The sequence below is a fragment of the Sebastes fasciatus genome, chromosome 11, assembly GCF_043250625.1.
Source record: "Sebastes fasciatus isolate fSebFas1 chromosome 11, fSebFas1.pri, whole genome shotgun sequence".
Classification (NCBI taxonomy): domain Eukaryota; kingdom Metazoa; phylum Chordata; class Actinopteri; order Perciformes; family Sebastidae; genus Sebastes; species Sebastes fasciatus.
This window is the reverse complement of record NC_133805.1, coordinates 19,179,283-19,198,626: the sequence shown is the minus strand read 5'-3', so window position 1 is coordinate 19,198,626 and position 19,344 is coordinate 19,179,283. Positions and strand designations below refer to the sequence as shown.

General features: G+C 40.4%; 1 protein-coding gene across 2 annotated transcripts in view; it reads right to left on the bottom strand.

The window, feature by feature from the left end:
* LOC141777261 (laminin subunit alpha-3-like) overlaps positions 1–19,344 on the bottom strand; it is a 72,065-nt gene that overhangs the window by 13,503 nt on the left and 39,218 nt on the right. For both annotated transcript variants that reach the window (XM_074651361.1, XM_074651362.1), the window contains exons 30-57: positions 18,569–18,767; positions 18,304–18,430; positions 17,864–18,012; positions 17,260–17,375; positions 16,807–17,018; positions 16,498–16,702; positions 14,841–14,985; positions 14,585–14,725; positions 14,121–14,282; positions 12,971–13,072; positions 12,787–12,870; positions 11,133–11,363; positions 6,510–6,623; positions 5,477–5,595; positions 5,296–5,376; positions 5,093–5,193; positions 4,446–4,499; positions 4,198–4,349; positions 3,537–3,647; positions 3,309–3,420; positions 2,894–3,061; positions 2,579–2,775; positions 2,178–2,294; positions 1,712–1,866; positions 1,394–1,535; positions 1,185–1,284; positions 978–1,094; positions 157–327 (exon numbers count right to left, since the gene is read on the bottom strand). In XM_074651361.1, coding sequence (XP_074507462.1) covers positions 157–327; positions 978–1,094; positions 1,185–1,284; positions 1,394–1,535; positions 1,712–1,866; positions 2,178–2,294; positions 2,579–2,775; positions 2,894–3,061; positions 3,309–3,420; positions 3,537–3,647; positions 4,198–4,349; positions 4,446–4,499; positions 5,093–5,193; positions 5,296–5,376; positions 5,477–5,595; positions 6,510–6,623; positions 11,133–11,363; positions 12,787–12,870; positions 12,971–13,072; positions 14,121–14,282; positions 14,585–14,725; positions 14,841–14,985; positions 16,498–16,702; positions 16,807–17,018; positions 17,260–17,375; positions 17,864–18,012; positions 18,304–18,430; positions 18,569–18,767 — 3,884 coding nt within the window. The remainder of the gene's footprint in view (positions 1–156; positions 328–977; positions 1,095–1,184; positions 1,285–1,393; positions 1,536–1,711; positions 1,867–2,177; positions 2,295–2,578; positions 2,776–2,893; positions 3,062–3,308; positions 3,421–3,536; positions 3,648–4,197; positions 4,350–4,445; positions 4,500–5,092; positions 5,194–5,295; positions 5,377–5,476; positions 5,596–6,509; positions 6,624–11,132; positions 11,364–12,786; positions 12,871–12,970; positions 13,073–14,120; positions 14,283–14,584; positions 14,726–14,840; positions 14,986–16,497; positions 16,703–16,806; positions 17,019–17,259; positions 17,376–17,863; positions 18,013–18,303; positions 18,431–18,568; positions 18,768–19,344) is intronic.

The following is a 19,344-nucleotide window of genomic DNA, read 5'->3' as shown; positions in this document are numbered from 1 at the left end:
GAAGAGGGAGAAAACAAATTGTAATATGTAAAAAATGCAGCATCTTTACTTTTAAATCCTTAATATTTATAATACAAAAAGTGGTTATTCTGTGCCATAAAGTATAAAAAAAAGAAAAATATTGCCTAATGTAAAGACACTGTTTCAAAATCTCACCTGACTTGTCCACATCATCCAACACATTGTCCAGGTTGGAGTCCACGGGGTTGACCTTGATCTTGTTAAGGTCCTTTCTGATGTCATTCAGTTTGTCCATGGTGTTAGTGGCCGTGTCGTTGGCCGTAGCTGCCTTCCTCTTGGCTTCATCAATCATATCACCGATGTCATCTGATTTGAATAAATGAGTGATTAGGGAACATGAAGAGGAAATATGAACCTGGCAATAGACTCAGACACAATCAGTTAAAGGGGACCTTTAATGCTTTTGTGCTTTTTCCCTTTCCTTTAGTGTGTTATATAGTTTTTTTGTGCATGTAAAAGGTCTGCAAAGTTGCAAAGCCCAAAGTCCAAAGCCAAAGGGAGTTCCTCTCCTCCACAGAAACACTGCTCCTGAACTGCCTGAAACGCCTTGCTTGAAGTTCCGCCATTTCTTCTGTAACGTGGTGATGCCACCAAGTAACACATTTGCATAATACCTGTCTAGCGGTTAGTTTGGCACGCCCTCAAACAAAGCTAGTTAGAGCGGAACTGGAGCGGAGTCTGAAGAGTTTGGTTCGGTTGATCAATCACAATAGAGTGGGCCAGCTGACCAATCAGGACAGACTGGGCTTTTCGGGAGGAGGGGGCAGGAGGTCAAACAGAGCATTTCAGACAGAGCCAGTATGAGAAAAACTAGAAAAATAAAGTGTTTCTTGAACATTAAAGAACGTAAACATGTTCTAGTAGAAACCCAAAATACAAGTATGAACCTGAAAATAAGCACAATAGATCCTCTTTAAATAGTCATGCTAAAGCTATACTGCCTTGACTTGTGCTACCTCTCTTGATGCCGTTTAATTGGTTCTGTGAGTCAAGCAGGTCTTTCTGAAGAGCTTTCTTCTTCGTGTCAGCGCTCTTTAGGCGCTCTTTCAGGTCAGTGACGTCGTCTGTGGCTTCTATTAAAGAAAGAAAGAAAGAAAGAAAGAGTTAGAGACTGAGCTTTTAGGTTATTTTAAAAACAACAGTTTAATAGTAGGGCTGAATACCTTTAAGGTCTGTCTCTGCCTCCTGTGCACGCTTCAGTAGGGCATTACTATTGTCTTTCAGGTCTTTTGCTCTTTCTGTGAGCTTCTGACTTTTTACATTCTGAAGGAAGAAAAGAAACAATTTGTTAAAGTGAAACAATATTTTAAAATATTCTCTCTGACACAAGAAGCGTGTACTTCATCTTTGAGGTATCAAGTCTGTGGCTTACATTCAGGGCGTTGTCTGCTGCACGTTTGGCCTCATTGGCTGCAGCCTCAGCAGCATTAATTGCATCTGTGATGTTCTTATAGGCGCCAATAGCGTCTTTGGCGTTATGCACCTCAGTACGTTCACTTATGGCCTTCACATCACTGTTATACAGGAACACAAGGGAGGAAAATAAACCCAAGATACACAGATGCAATTGACACACTATTCTTGAAAGGACATCTTCCACAGCATAAACAACAGACAATGTTTTGCTTAAATTCATTACACCTCAGGTTATAATGAAATTGTGTCTTTATTATAAACATTAAAGACCTACTCCTCAAGTTTCTTCGCCAGCTTCATAAGCTCCTTAGCATGTTTCTCTGCAGCCACCACAAGGTCCTCCTTGGCTGCGGCCTTGGTGATGTCATTCACCTTCTTGGTCAAGTCAGTCTTGGCACCATCCATCTGTGCTGCCAGCCTTTCGTATTCCTGCGGAGGAGAAGGACAGGTGAATGGCTGCGAGTTATTCATAACAAGCAGGAAATGCCATTTAGCTCGCTTCAGAGCACAGCAAGAAAAAACACAGATCTTTATCTGAGTGGACGGCATGTTGGGACCTGACGGCTCGCTCGTGTGAGATCAGAAATGAAGCTTTCTTATTATATAACATAGCTACAGTGTGTCAAAATGTTTTGTCTCATGTTGAAAAGCAATACAATATGAGATATGTAATTGTATAATTCTGAGTGTAGAGAATATTTCAGGCAAAGAACATGCAGGTTACAGTTTGCCAAACCTACCGTTTTGCTGTCAGATAGCATTTTCACCAAATCCTCTGTTTTTTGTAGCTCTTTTTTCGCCAAAGCCATTTGGTCCACAACAGTCTTCCGCTCCTTATTTAAGTCTGCGATACGTTTCTGTAGGGAGCACATGGGTCAGTTTAGAGTACAACAGTGAAATGACCATAAAAAGCAATAATAAACTCCCTTTGTTCACATAATACCTTACTATAACCTTAATGTATAACAGCACTTTTATGTTATGAACCACTATACAGTACATCCCCAATCATCATTTTTTATGAGACACATCTTATGTATACATATGATCCTCATTACGATTTATTTCCTCATAAACCATTAACCAACAAGCCCACGTGTTTCTAATAACTGATTAACTGATTGACTGTGTGAGTTATTACCTGCAGATCTCCCAGTGCCTGAGCATTGAGCCCGTTCTGGGCGTTGGCTTTTTTCAGGAAGTCCACCGCCTCCTTCAGAGCCTTGTCCAGGTCCTTCAGCTTGTCCTCGTAACCCTTCAGAAGGCCCCGAAGCTTCTCTGCTGCGGCCTGATTCTCATCAGACTGCTTACTTACATCATCCTTGACGTAGTCCAGCACTAGACAATAGAATAGGATAGGTTAATGGAAATATTTTTGACCAGTCTACAATTCTTTGATGAAACAATTCTAGAGGGGTTTGGAAGAATTTACGGAAGTATAAACTAAGTATCGTACGTTTCTTGGCCTCGTCTCTTTCTTTCTCAGCAGCTGTCTTCTGAGGGCTGAAGTTCCTGTCCTGCATCTCCTTTATCATGCGCTTAGCGTCTTCTAGCATTTTAGCCAGGCTTTCATTGGGCACCGTGTCACCACTGGCGCCAGCATCCTTCAGTTGGTCCAGCAGAGCTTCAAACACACACAAAAAACACACTCAGTCAAGAAAATATTTAGGCTCTGATAGACAGCGTCATTACATTTTATTTGATACTTTTATACTGCTTGTAGAGATAAACTATATGTGCAGATGAACCAAATATAACTGCACAAAACAGAAGAAAGTAGGATGTCAAAAGAAAGTTAAAAAACAAGACATTAAGACAATAAAAAGCAGAACATAGTCAGCGTTGTGCTGCTGAATTTAAGTTCCCTTTACCTTGGATTTTCTTGAGCATGTTTTGAATCTCTGAGTCCAGATCTTTAGCCCTCTTGTGGGTTTTTCCAGTTTCTTCCACAGCCTTGTCAGCATCAGCCGCCCTCTCATCTACCTAAATAAAAACACATACCGACAATACACATTTATACACATTTTCAGTCGTAGTATTGCGCGCTGATATTTTAATAAAATGCTACAGTGCAGTAGATCTCGTCTCCATCGCTCTACCTTGTCTCTGAGTGTGCCGATGTCATCTGTGAGATTGCTAGCGTCATCTTCCAGCTGGTTGATTCGGGACTTTTGTTTGTTGATGGCGGAGCTGAATTTGTTGACAAGAATCTGCAGAGAGCACAGCAGCAGAAATGTAAATGAAGCTGCATAAAAGGGAAATTCAGATGTTGTAGGTGGTGGGCTGAAGCTTGAGGCTGTTTTCAAATTGTGCTGTTGCTTATTCACTTGTGTCTCATGAATGCACAAAAGGATGTACACTCAAACCAAGTGGATGGAACACTGAGAATATGAGGGAATGAGGCACGACAAGTCGGCGCGACATCCAGTGGTGTGGTCTCTAACTCGTGGCGACACACAGGCTGTGGGACAAAATTCACTGAGATTGCTTATCAGCAGGAATCTCGAATGTTTGAACAAGCACACCCATCCTGTGCCATACTGTTTGTGTGCATGTGTATATTTGTGAGAAAGTGCAAATTATAAAAAAAACAAAAAAAACAGTGGATCTCATTGTGCTTGTGACCATGCAGGATTTTGCATACTTTCGTGGCCTTTGTGTACTCCAAATCTATGACTCTTTTAAACATATTTAAGTGCTCTTCACCTCATCTTCAGCCCTATCTGTAGCCTTCAGAGTTACACTACACTGACATGTTACCTTGGTGTCTGACACAGCCTTTTCCAGCTTCTTCAGCAGATCCTGAGAGGAGGCACTGGCGGTGGCGTTGTCCAGTAGAGTCTTGATCCTTCCGAACTCATCATCCAGCTTCTCCAGATCATGTAGTAAAGTCTGGGCACAATTATCACACTCTGGAATACAAAAGATGAGTTAGCAAGGGATCATACTCAATTTATTGTACACTGTATCGTCACAGCGTCAGACCTCAGTTCTTTTCGTTAATTCACCTTGGCAGTGCTCAACGGTGTTTGTGTCTCCCGGCTCCAGTGTGTTCTTGCAAACTGGAGAACAAGTAATAGAAAAAGAACATTTTAATTAAATTAGTCGAGATGAAATGAAAAATGCATTTTTAACCCTTTTAGAGCAACTCCCCGGTAATATTGTGCACCTATTTAACAATATATGCAAAAAACGTAAAAAAAAAAAATTCGGATTTTTTATATCAAAATCCAATCACCTTTCTTTCCTGTAAAACAAAATATGACGTGTGCTTACGTAAGCTAGTACCAACCAATTTCAACCAATAATAATATCATGGCATCCATTCATCAATCAATCTGTAACTTTTAGCGACGAAGGGAGGTGTGTGCGGAGGCTCCGTATCATGCTTCATTCTTAGCCCGCCCACTATTTAGCCGTCCAATCAAATGCAAAGGATTTGATTTAAATCCTTCTTGTCACTGCACATCGCTCAAATATTCCGCTTCACAGTGAAATTCACACAGTACAGAATCTAATGGCGCTCTAACTTCCATTTCACTCGGACTTTAACTTTATGTATAACAATTTGAAAACAGCATAAGGGGAACTAAACAGTAGCAGAATTAACTTGTGAATTAAAGCATTATTTCAAAATGGGAGTCCACAATCTAACCTCCAGTCCTGGCATCACAGTTGTTGCCATTGCCATAGCAATTACAGGGCTGACAACTTCCTCCTGGCGTCATCGGATCACCATAGTAACCGGGAGCACAACTATGGGAAATAGAAATAAGTAAGCGTAAAGCATTCCAACATACACAGTATCTGCACAGGATTTCAACATCATTAAACTGATCTGTCCATACAGACACTCACCTCTCACACTTGTCTCCAGCGTAGCCTGCTCTGCATATACACTCAAAGTCTCCAAACACGTCTTTACAACCGATTGCAAAACTGCAGATTGAGAGGGAGAGATCATGGTTTAATCCTTGAAACATACATTTCCATTTAATTATAGCACAGCTGTTTGGAGGTGTTTGTTTTTTTCCCCCACCTGTTTGTGGGCACGCTGAATGGGCACGGGCAAACTCTGCATGTCCTCTGAGCCGCGTTTCCATAGTAACCTTCTTTGCAGCGCTCACATCGGTCCCCAGCCGTGTTGTACTGACAGTTCTGAAAATGACATCAGGTATTCATTAAACTACTTGTAAATACATGTATGTGAAGTAGAGCTGCAACAATTAATCGATTAATCTGTTTGAGTAATTCTTTAGAAAAAAAAAAATCTGATTCCAGCTTCCTAAATAGGAATATTTTCTGGTTTCTTTACTCCTCTATGATAGTAAACTTTGCGTTGTGGAAAAAACAAGACATTTGAGGACGTCATCTTGGGCTTTGGGAAACACTGATTGTCATTTTTCACCATTTTCTGACATTTTATAGACCAAACAACTAATCGATTAATCAAGAAAATAATCAACAGATTAATCAAACAGTGAAAATAATCGTTAGTTGCAGCCTTAATGTGAAGAACAAAGGGTGTAAAGAAGCAAAATACCGGATAGAATTGTATGAAAAACTAAACTCAAGTACTGTAAGTGCATTGCAGCTACACACATGCTGTACCAACTCAATCAAGTCTTTTATCACACTGGGGAATGCAAGCGTCTAGGGGCAAAGAGAAGAGACATATTGCTGCCAATCAATCAAAGAGACACGGTAGAGAGAGTGTGTTCGGCCGCTAGTGTCCATTTATCTTTGAGCTGCTAGGGTGTGGATTCACATTGCACACACAGGCCCGGTCTTGAGTGTCTTGCATAACAATAACACAACAGAGACGGCTGAGATTTTGAAATGCGTGAAGGCTCGCCCTCCCATCATGGGGAATAATGAGCGAGAGGGGCCTCGTAACAGGAGATCAGGAAGCCATATCAAAAAGTGCTTCTAATGTGGCCGACAGATGTACCCTGAGGTCTAGACTCTGACTAAAACTGTGGCTCACACTGGAGGTATGTGTGGAAGTCTACTGTATACCTGTGTGGTCATGAAGTCACTAATAAGAGTTGAGGGTTGAGTGCGTTTCTTACCAGGCACCTTCCTGTCCTGTCTTCACACTCATTAGCCAGACCGCCGCACTCACAGGGTACACAGCGGCCCAGGAACAGCCCACTGCTATCTCGGTAGAAACCAGGAGCACATCTCTGAAAGAAAACACAAATATAAAGACATGATTACCCAACTTGAAATTATATAGTTATAACTCAGAACTAATTTGTAACATTGCCTTTAACTACAATTTTTAAACACATTTCTATCTTCTTAGGTTATATACTATCATATTGCCCAACCTTGAATGATATCATGTAAATCATTACTACATTTACTACATTTTAATAATCTAGTCCACTTAGTAAAATGTAAAGCCATGTTAAAAGTCCATGTAACTGAGAAATGCAGCTGCTTTATGTGAGCTGGTTTTAGTCTCTTCTTTGTGTGTTTGATGATGGTATTTCCTGTCTGTTGTGTTTTATATCTATTTAAACTGTAACTGGTGTGCTGTCCTGGCCCAGGTCTCCTATGTAAAATAGATTCTATCTATGATTTCTTGGTTAAATAAAGGTTAAATAAAAATGATTTTTAAAAAAACCATATATATAACACAATTATCACCGCTGTTTAGCAGAGAGAATAACTTGTGTGAGAACTTTCAGAGCACACAGCAATGAACTTGACCCGAGTTTAGTGTCATTAACAAGAAGACACTGTAGAGCCAAAGCATGCCCTTTGCTTTCAGAGATAACAGTCTTCAAGTCACCGATAATCCACACCTGAGGCGCTGAGAAGTGTTACCTGGAGCTAAGGTAAAAAAAAAAAAAAAAATCCCTTCAACAACAAGATACATCTTCAACTATATGTGTACCTGAATCTGAGAACTGGAGGCGCTGCCGTCATTAACAGAAGGATAGTGAACTGTCTGTCCTCTGCCATGCACCGAGGGGTAGCGTACCACCTGGGTGCCTTCATCGTTCAGTGATGGATACTCTATCCGCTGAGTTCCCTGGTCATTAAGTGACGGGTACTGTATCCTCTGAGTCCCTCTGTCGTGATGCCTGGTGTAGCGGCGTCGCTCCACTCTCTCTCGGGGTCGGTGGGCAGCGCAGCAAAGTCCAATCAAAGCCCAACATAGCAGCAGGGTCTGTAACAAAACCCCCGTACGCTGTCGCCTATCCATACACGTATCTGACATTCCTAACGTTTAGTCCGTGTGAAATAATGCTCCACTCTCCCCTGCCTCAGCCTCTTAAACAAACGCACTCACTGCATGAAGAGGACACGCCCCATCCCCTACCTGAGTCAGCCTTGCCGATCAGCATGAGTGTATGCAGGCGCACAAGTACACACATGCAAGAGTTCTATATCTCCTTTTCTCTCTCTCACACACACACACACATAAAATAGCTTGAGACACATTCAAACAGTCAAATGTGGGTGCACGCACGAGCATGCACACACAGGAAATCCACTATTTCTGAATAGAGAAAAGGAAAATCACAATATTATAAATGCTGCTGTGTTCACTTAAAGCAACAAGGGTGTGGTGTTAAAGCCCCTTCTTGAAAAAGCAAGTAAAACATGGATTAATATTCTGTAAAATTCTGTTTATGTGTAAGTGTGTGTGTGTGGTTTATAACGGTGTTTGTGCAAGCATATGTGACTGAGAGGAAAGTCAGACATCCTCAGACAACAAACTCACACCTGAATCACGCTCCTCAAACACACGACAGACACAATTAGGTGTGTCGGGTGTTCTGACACACACACACGTACATACTGTTGGTGCACTCAGGTTTATGAGTAACAATGTGTTGCCAACTGCCACACCCCACGTGTCAAGGTGAGGCGCCTTGTCATACCACCTCAGGGCACATATAATCACTTCCTTTAAACATTCCCAGTCAGACTGTTGCTCAAATAAACACAGGAAGGTAACCACATCTATGGCAACTGCACTCCAACAAATAAAAAAAACACTTCTTAATATTAATGTTTCTCTCCACTAACAAATGCTCTTTGTAACATGAAAAACCTCCCTTTTAATTAGTGGTTGCTTCTCATTTTTAATCAGCGCTCTGTGGGTAAAGACCTGAGAAGAACAAACAGCCATGTCAGCATCATTCCCAGGATGAAAAGAAGTCAAGTAAAGCTTTTTTCCCCTACATCACGGTCGTTTACACTATGTTTCTGTGAGCTGTAGACATGCCAGTGATTATAGCTGTATAATCACTAATATAATGTCTGCGTGATTGTGCATCGTATCACAGTCCGCTGCCCGGGGCTACACATTTTGGCTGTGATCTCTCTGGCTGTTTTTTTCCAGCACATTACATCCAAAGCTCCTCTGCTGATGAATTTTTCCTCTTGTAAAAAAGGGTGTGGTATTTTGTTCAGGCGTGTCAGGACACCATGAAAATATGAGGAGGAGGTCCAGCTCCTCAAAGACAACAAAATGCCATTTCAATCAACACCTTGCTCCACCCTGCTTGTTATCTCCACTGCTTCTCAGACCCTAACCTGTCTAGTTCAACTGCACACCTACAGTATGTATTTCAGGTGTAGAAAATACTTTTTGGAGTATGGAAGTCATTTTTTAGTATGGAAGAGACAATGAAGCCGGATTCCTTCCAAGGTTTGTCTACACCGTTGTTTCACAAACTTTTTTTCTAGGGACCAGCTTTTTAAAATTGACAAACCACCGTGACCCAGTTTGCAATAGGCCTTATCTATAAATTATGAGAGTACGTTCCTGACCACTTTTACTGCCGTTTCCACCTCCCCTCATATTATCTTGAATAGGTAAACCAGCCGTTTTGAGATATACGTTTGATAAATCACAACTTAATTTTAAGCACGTGTTACTGAAAACATGTACTCGTGTTAAATAGAGTGCTGCAGGAATGAGTCCTAAAACCCGGAAATGAGTCAGCATTTTAGCACTTCCGGTTCCCTGGTCTGGAAGTCAATGGGTTTTTGGTAAGATGCCCAAAATAAGGTCAGTGGTAAACACAAGCTAAAGAGAACATTTTTAACGTTTTGTTCTACGACATAAAATATGTCAATAAATATCGCACTTGTGAATTTTTAAGCTTTTACGTGGCTTAAAAAGGCGGTTGTTAACAAGTGGCTAAATGAGACTCCTAAACGTCATCACACTGTCTCGTCCGCCTTTACAGCCTCGTTGTGTATATTCATGTTCATGCGACCGTTAGCTTTATACTTCTGGCGATTGCATTCACACTTAAAAAATCATAAAAGTAGTATTCATTTGTAGAGATTATCTTACTGAACAAAACTTTTAAGTATCATAAACGTGTGTTTACCACAGAGCTTATTTTCTGCAATAATCCAAAAAGCCAATGGAAAAATCCCATTGGCTTTTTGTCAAGGGAACCAGGGCGATGGTAACTTCCTGGTTGGCCTACAAAAATACGTCATCCCTGGAGCACTCTATACTTGAGACCAAATAAATGCATTTAGGCTGAGTTAACAGGCTCTGTTTTTTTTTACTCTCATCAGTAAAACAAAAAGATTCAATGTTCTAAGTAGACTACAATTATCAGAACAATACGAACATTCAGGCTCCCTCATGTGGCTCAAAAGTGAACTGCAGATATAAATGTTGAATAAAATACAATGGAAGAAATTCTGCAAATTATTTGGCGACCCCAAAAAAATCTCCTGCAGCCCACCTGTGGTTCCCGACTCAGTCTTTAGGAATGACTGGTCGACACCCAGGACAGGATTCACTAACATGCCAAGATTTTAACAATGCCACACTTGTTTGTTGCTTAAAATATGAGCTTCTTTTTTCTGTATCTGTTGTGTTTGTAACCTCAAGTTCAGTACAGTCTATTATTTGATTTGAAAAAAAAACACAGGTTGTAAGCGAATAATCAAAAAGTCTTCTAAGATTTATCTACACCAAGGTTATAATAGCTTTGAATTTTCAATTAGCTTTTATCTTATTTTAAGTTTTGACTCTTTGATTTCATTTTAGTTTAGTTTTAGTCAGTTTTTGGAGTGTGTTTGCTAGTTTTAGTTTAATTTCAGTTTTTCAGAAAGGTTTCGTTTTAGTTTTTACATATTTAGTTTTAGTTTTAAAGTAGTTTTAGTTTGTCTTGTTAGGGCCAGGTATAATGTCGCAGAAGTTGTAGCTGTATACGTACATACAAAATACATGGTTGGAGAACTGAGTAGGAATGGCCATAATGTTTAATGTTCTTTGCGCTACTCTAGTGTTGGCTGTGAAGGAATTGCGACATAGCACCATCTCCTGGAGTGTCAAGTCCGTTCAATTTCTTTAGTTCAATGTCACAAGAGTTGACGGAAATTCATGCGGCCTCCTTTTTTTTGGTAGTGATATATCATAGCTAAAAAAACTAAAACTGAAATGAATTTACGTAAATTTGTATTTAATTTTTTATTAGTTTTTAACCTGGAAATAGTTCTAGTTTAGTTTTAGTTTTTCTTGAGGATATCGTTTTTATTATATTTATTTAGTTTCAGTTTACTACCAATATTTTTCAATGCTTATTTTTGCTTTACTTTCAGTTTTAGTTGACTATAATAACTCTGATCTACACACCTTTACACCTTCTTTTTCATTCAAAGAACAAAGACAAAGAAATATATTTAATGGTCTTTAAACTCACCTCACAGGAGTCTCCGGTGTACTGAGGGGGGCAGGAACAATCTTCCACAGTGTTTCCAGGACCACCGGTACCCGTGTCAGTCGCCCCCTCCAGGCCCACCTGCCCTAAGCTGAGTCGTTGGGTCTGAGTAAAGTACAACGCTCGGATCCTCAGGCCAACCAGACCGGCTAGGACCATCATCAGTTCCTCTCTGGAGACGGGCCGGTTGGTGACAGCATGGCGCCAGTTTCCCTGCAGACAACAGATCAGTTATTTATGATTAATGCTGAGAAATCTGTAGAGGGAAACTACATTCAAAAATCATATTTCATTAGATTTCATATGACATAAAACAAGAGAAGTACATAATATTATACAGCATATCTGTCTAACTGTTTAACAGGGCAAGATCTTTCAATAACGACCGGCCAGATTATCTTTAAACTTGGTATGATTATTCCTGGTCCTCTGAGGATGAATACTCCCTGGCCTTTTCTCTAGATCCATTATCAGGATTAAATTTCCCTTATTCACAAAATCTAACAGCAGATTGCTGTGAACTATTTCAATATTTTTTATTGAATTTTAACATAACACAAATAAATCTGCAATCTTTGACCAGGTACTAATTAAAGGGACTATTTGTAACTTTCAGAAATGCTTGTTAACAGCGACACCTGTGGCCTTGAAATCAATGAAAGTCAGCGTCGGGCTCGCGCTTGCTCGCTCTACATAGACATGAACGAGCATCGCTCAAAACAGTGAAGCGACACACATCAGCTAAAACCACAATATCACTCTGTATTTCACCTGCTTGGCAGTAATGTTAGCTGACCAGACAAAGGTCTCTCCGTGAATCAATGCTGATCCTAGTGTTGGCGGGACTCCTCAACAAGTTACGTTATTGCCTCCCGACCGCAGCCGGCAGCCGAAGACACCGGCACCCGGTCGGTAACGAGACGATAACGTAACTCGTTGAGGAGCCCCGTCACTTCACAAGACACGGGAAACCTCTGTTGGTCTGGAGGAGCTGCAGCATTTATTTCTGCACAAATGTCCACTGTACATTCACTAGATATTCTCAGAGCTACTAACTCTTCTGCAGTGTGGAGTGAGTGCGCGTTCGCGTCTAGAGGTGGAGCGAGTATGCGAGAACGCGCGCTCTGTCTGAATGAAGGCGAGCAGGCAGAGGAGGAGAGTACAGCGGCCACACGCGAGCGCGCATGTGTGCCGACCCGCTACATTTATACGCTTAAAAAGTTACAAACAGTCCCTTTAATAATACTTTAATAAATGTAAAAATAAATAAATAATAATGATAACAATAATAAATTAATAAATATGTATACAAATAAAATAAAAAATACATATATATATACATATATATATATATATGTATTTTTTATTTTATTTGTTTATATATATATATATATATATATATATATATATATAAACATACATACACATATAGATAGATAGATAGATAGATAGATAGATAGATAGATAGATAGATAGATAGATAGATAGATAGATAGATAGATAGATAGATAGACATAACTGGCTCTAAGAATAAAAAAATTAGCAGTGTGTGGTTCATCCCCTACCAACACTTTCATATAATGTGGTTGATTTAAAATCACAGCATTTAGATTGTAAGTGAAATAGAGTACTTTACCTCTAAGAGCTGGACTCTGCCCTGATACAGCTTGTCTGGAAGTGGGACTTGTGGAGCCATGTGGATCAGGGTCATATTGTGACCCTAGGGGGGAAATAACGAGATGGATGAATAAGATGTGTTTCTGCCACTGATAAAAAAAAAAGGGAGGTCTAAGAGTATAAAAACAAATAGCACTACGCACAGTCAGCACGACATCAGGTCTTCTGTCCATGAGAGTCATCCCCTCACTGGGAATCCCAAAGGATTTGGACTGGTAGGTGAGGAAACCACCATAAGATGAAACCTAAAGAGAGAGAAGCCCAAATATCTGTCAGCTTATCTGAGAGGACTGCAGAGACCACTCAAATACAGATATTAGCTTAAAGGAAAATTCTGTAACTATGCAACCTGGGTCAAGTAACAGTCAAGGCCAACATTTCTATCAGTTATGATAGTATCTATTAATCTAATTACTACAATTTTATGGACATTCAAGTATTCAGACATTCAAGTATGTTTATTGTATAAAACAATGGAAACGGTGAAGCATCTCCCTGAGTCACATGAGGGATAAAAAAGAAAAAAATAGTTGCTAAGATTAAATATATATTAAAAAGATAGATAGTCAGCACTTATTCACACAATAAAATAGAATGACATTATAACATTTCTAAAATGAGTCCATAAAAGGACAAGAAAACGAGGCCAAAAAAAAGTTATGCTGAATTATCTGAATTAGAGTTGCAACGATTAATCGATTAGTTGTCAACTATTAAATTAATCGCCAACTATATTGATAATCGATTAATGGGTGAGTATATGGTTTGAGTATTTTTTTAAGGAAAAAAAAAGTCAAAATTCTCTGATTCCAGCTTCTGAATATTTTCTGGTTTCTTTACTCCTCTATGACAGTAAACTGAATATCTTTGAGTTTTGGACAAAACAAGACATTTGAGGACGTCATCTCTGAAAGGCGTGACAGGAAGGTGAGGGTGAACTGAAATGTCCATTACAATGCTCTACTGCATTGAAAAACTTGGTCCACATGCAACAATGGTAAGTGAGGTAGTACGGAAATGTTACTTTAATATTCATTTTCACTTAATTTAATGAGACATTTAAATAATCTGTTTAAAATGGGAACTAGCTAGATTGCTGCATCGTCATATTTCAATGTTGGTGAGTAAAATGGGGAACACGGTCAAAGCTTTGAAAATGTGAATTTTCTTTTAATATTGTCTTTTATTTTGGCGATTTCTCTGGAAATACTGTATCTGTTTCAACATCTAAACATTATTAAACATTTATTGACATTCTCGTTTGCCATGGTGTTATCCCCTTCGATGACTCACCCTGTCTCCCAGGTAGGACGATGGTGCCACCCAGTGTAGAGTCTGAACTGTGGGAGGAAGCTCCTGGATGTCTGCCACCACGGTGTTACTGGCTGTGTTCAGCACAGAGGTAACCTCCGCCTGGTCGGGGCTTTCCAGACGCCAGAACCTCATCTCAACAAACTTATAACAGGGAGTGTTTGGGGGTTAAAGTGGCAAATCCATCCTAAAACTGTAATGTATTCACAATTTAAAAGTGATAACAGACTCCACGGGCGTGTAACTTATACATATACACATATTATTACAAACAGAGATGACTATGAGTCACAGAACGTACCCAGATTCCTATGAAATCACCACTAAGCAACACCTGTATTTGCAGCTTTCATTAACCAACCACATCTTTCAGCCAAAAAGCTCTGCAGGCATAACATTTCCAAAAGCATTCACAGACATGCAGGGGCACGACAAAGCAAACACACCTTCCCCCTGCGCTTGCTGGAGCTCTGACACTGGTCAGTGGCTCCGAAGCAGAAGCAGCCGGTACAGCCGAGAGGGTTGGAGGGGTCAAAATAGAAGGAACCTTCCCGACAGGTATCGCACTTGACACCAGCAACATTTCTCTACAGACATGGCAGCAATGATGGAGAGAAAAGTCAGAGCAAAGGAAGACAAATAAACCAAGAATGAGCGAGAGGGAGTTTTTTTAAAATCAGCAAATAGATGGAATGAACTCACCCTGCAGAGACACCTCCCTGTGTCTGGGTGGCAGATGTCAGTTGTGACGCCACCTTTGTTACAGTTACAAGGTACACAGTCAGGGAAGCGATAATAACCTGCAGCACAGCGATCACACTGCCGGCCTCCAATTCTGGGCTTGCAACTACAGAAAAATACACAGGCACATTATGTTTAGTCAAATTCTGGATGTGATTTCATATGTGGCATTTATAAAGTCAAATATTGGCGAAAAATAAAGAACAATCTACATTTACAAATACAACTGAAATAGGAAAATACAGCATAATCACATTTTATGCATTATGGTACAGTATGTTGCTTTAGGCTGCTTTGTTCATGCTTGTCTTTATTAAAAGAGACATCAACTGACTGAAAACATACGTACATGACAGAAAAGACATGACAGGACTGATGTGAACTAATCCCCTCATTAATCACTTTAAGCAGTTTGGTGTCGTGTTTTACTCTGTTAGAGGCTGCACGCCTCACATTACATCTGTTTTCATCACTCAAAAATGAGTGCATGAAAGAAAAAATTTATTGGCAAGGGAAAACCATTATGTGTGCAGTTGTTTAATAAGATCTGTGAATTATCGAGAAACGACTCAATCATGCAATTAAGGGGAATTAAGAAATTCTATACGATGATACATTTGAGCAACTTTTATCTTAATGTGACAACTCCACTGTCAAGTAGTAGACCGTACAGCAAATCTATAGTTAATATCAAATAAACATAAAGTGGAAACAGAAACATTGCAGGTCATTATTGTGTTTTATAGTGATTAAATGTAGGACTGGTAGTGTTGTTCAAATATATATTTTTGTTATATTAGTTGAAATTCTCATTACATCCCGACAGTAATAAATAAATTGAATGCTCGGACAATAAAAAGAAAAATCGGTGTTATCTGTGGCTGCCTGCCTTCCTGCCTGCATGCACGTGCACTATTGATAATTTTGGGGGAGTGGCTTTGGGGGGAGGCCTGAAGTGACGGACTGTCAGTGTTGCTTTCTCTCTAGATTTAGGGACATTTGAAGCTAGTTAGCAGCTAATGCTGTTAGCCACATTCATTGGAAAAGAGTTGGCAACAAAAATATTCTTATTGGTGGGTCTTTTCACCCTTTTGTCATTACAAATTGAAGTTTTTAAAATAATATCCTCTCTTGTCTAATCTGGATTTTATGTTTTAATTGAAATTAATTGTAACTTTTATGTCAAGAATTTTTTTGATTTCAGTCCCCTAAAATTCTGTAACATGGAAATGCATGTTTTTACATCCCTTATTTTTGTATACACAGGAAACAAACAAAAAAGACATACTGTGTAGAACACAGTTTAATTTACTATTCTCTAGGGCTGCCCCCTCTTAGTCGATTAATTGACATCATTTTGTATGCCTTTTTCATGCTGATAGACTTATTTCCCAGAAACTTATGAGCACATCTCTCGTAAACACAAGATTTAAAGTGGTGCTTTTGTGTGATTCTTTGTGGAGAAAACTCAGTTTTACAGATCTGTCGATTAAATCAACTTATCATTTAATTGACAAAATCGTATGAGCGTTAGTCGACTAAGAATTTCTTTAGGACAGCCCTACTATTCTCAATAATAAACGCCAACCTCCTTGTAGGTAAGCAGGTTTCCACTAACCTGCACTGTCCGGTGATGCGGTTACAGTCCGGTCCTGCGTTGGCTTTGATGCCATTTGGAGAGCATTCACAGCCCTCGCAGCCCAGCAACGGGTGATAGCTGAAAGTCTGACTCTGACACACCTCGCAGGTGGGTTTGACCGTCTGAGGGGGGCAGATACAGCGTCCTGTCACATCGTCACACAGTCGGCGGCCACATTCACACGCTGCAGAAGGGAGAGAGGGGATTTCAAATGAATTTCAAACTAACTAGAGGTTAGATAACCCTCACATTCTAACCAGCACAAGTCGGAAGTAACCGTCCACTCACGTCTGCAGTAGGGGAAGCCGTAGTATCCCGTGGCACACTTTGTGCACTGTCGACCGATGACAAACTGCCTGCAGGGACACTGTCCTCCAACTGGCTCACATGTGGTCCCTGTAGAGCCGGACTTGTCACAGTCGCAAGGCAGCGCTCCATTATTATAGGCTGCTACAAGAGAGCGGGCAGAGTCTCTGCAGAACTGGGGAGAAGTTCTCGGGCTGAGGGAACAGAAAAATAAAAGGAGATCTTTCAAATAAAGATGTGATTTTATACTCTGTTATCACAGCTAGAGGGCACCATTTCCAAAACCTTCCACTGTATAAATGGATTATTGCACAAAAAAATCAAACAAGGCATCAATATATCATAGAGAGAAGAGCTTATAACAAAATAAATAAACAACTGATCAAATCGTTAAAGTACCATTTCAAATGGATTTTGTCCAGTTTGGATACTTACTCAATATAGAAGCCTTCTCCTCTACACTGCTGTATGAAATCTGCAGATTTATCCAGTGGCTTTGCTTTCAGGAGATCAGGGGTGTAACTGCTATCGGGAACCAACAAGATATAATCCTACACAAAAGACACAAAGCATAACAAAAGATAAAAACACACACAGTCTTACCAGAAATTTCCAGTTTGTTTTATTTTGTGCTTAATGTATTCATATCAGTATGATGCAGAGAGTGATAAACAGATAAACTGGGGATTTTTCTGCTTGATTTTATCTGAAGAAGGGAAAGTAAAGCAAGTGAACAACAGGCAAGCAAAGCCCAGCTTGCCTGTGCCCAACAGAGGTTGGAAGCTTAGCTTTTAGCTTTTAGAAAGCTGTGTGGGGCTGCCAGGTGGAATACAGTCCCTTCATTGTTGTTGTTTGGGATACGGTGCAACACTGAGGAGAGAGGACCTCAACATGCCAAGTCCTCAACCTCAACAACTCCAGCACAAAACACAGACTCACTCCTCAAACCTGCAGACTTTACACGGAAGTATGTGTATTTTTTTCACATTTCTGTTCGTGGGTAAACATTATTTGGACAAAGTTTGACTTGACCACCGACCAGTACAAGTGTCTTCTTGGGTGGCACGATCACAGAGATGGATGGCAGCTGCCAAGAATTCTGGTCAAAGTCGAGGGCAATGCGTCCATCAGCGATCACAACCTCTCTGCAGCCTGAGACCGCAGGGCAGAAGGATGCATTTATTGAACCTGTAAGAGAAGAGCAGAGTTTAAGTTGACTGGAGAAAAAGGAAGAATCGCTAGCAGGCTGCATAATAATCCGTCCCAACGCTAAAGCTGTAGGGAAGTGTGTCCAAGGCCTTTGATCATCTAGTCATGAGCCCAGGGACTTAATCTGCTCTTGAGGAGGGATCCCCCCCTCACTGAGAAGGCTTTCCCAGTCACTGCCCGAGGCACCACGCTTATATCCAATGGGAGTCAATAAACTCTTATTTAATTTCAGTCAGGTAGTCAGACTACCACTTCCTCCAACGCACTCACCCTTCCACTGACGCCCTGCTTCTACTCGGACCTCTACGGGGAAGGAGGTATGTTCAGGCTGGTGATAATGGACCACAACCACATACCTGCCCGGGAGGGGCACCTTGGGAGTGAAACTGATCTCCGTCTGGAAAAATAAAGGAGGAAACTTAAGCCTCAAACAGTCGAAGTGAAATTGAAAATGAATGCCAGGGCAGAGGTTGCTCATTGAAGGAACTCCCAGCAGCAGGGTAAAGTCCAGAAAATGATTCAACAAAGTTTTTACCTGAGGAAATTTAAGCAGTATCCCGTCACTCTGAGGTTCACGGACAGGGAACACCCCGGTCTGTCGTCTCCGTCTCCAATCCTCATTCTCTCCTTGTTGGGGAGAAACAGCTGGTGCCGGAGAAAGCTGTCCATCACGGGCAGCATACAAAATCCAGGCTGAGGTTGGCTTGTCGAATTGCCTCGGAACGCAGTGCCGACTGGAAACGGTAAACAGCAACAGGACGTTGTTATTAAAGCCTGTTCATAGTGTTTGCCAAGCGCTATTGTAGCAGAACAATGTCACTCGTTAGGAGAGGGGTCAGTGGCGAGTCAGAGGTTGAGACCAATAAAACAACATAAATCTCCAATAATCCTTTTTTAAATCCACTGGTTATCCCACTCTCGCTCTCATCAATGTGCAGCAATCCTGACATCACATTCTAAATATACGCACATGTGTAAGGAAAGCTTTAGTACACAAACATGTCAAAATGTTTCCTACTTTTTGGGCTGGGAGATATGGCCAAAATCTTCTATCTCGATATACTGTAGGTTATATCATATCTCGATGACGATATACAGTATATCATGATATAGCATGTTTTCTGGTGGTTCAATAAATCAATAGTCTATATGAACTGGTAAAGCCTATTTTTGTATACTCCTGTCAGTATGAATTAAATACTTGACAAATGAAGAGCTATACACTGACTATGTTTACATGCATGCACACAAATACAGAGTAATCAGATTAAGACAATAGTTTGATCAGATTTTCTGACAAATTTGAGTTAG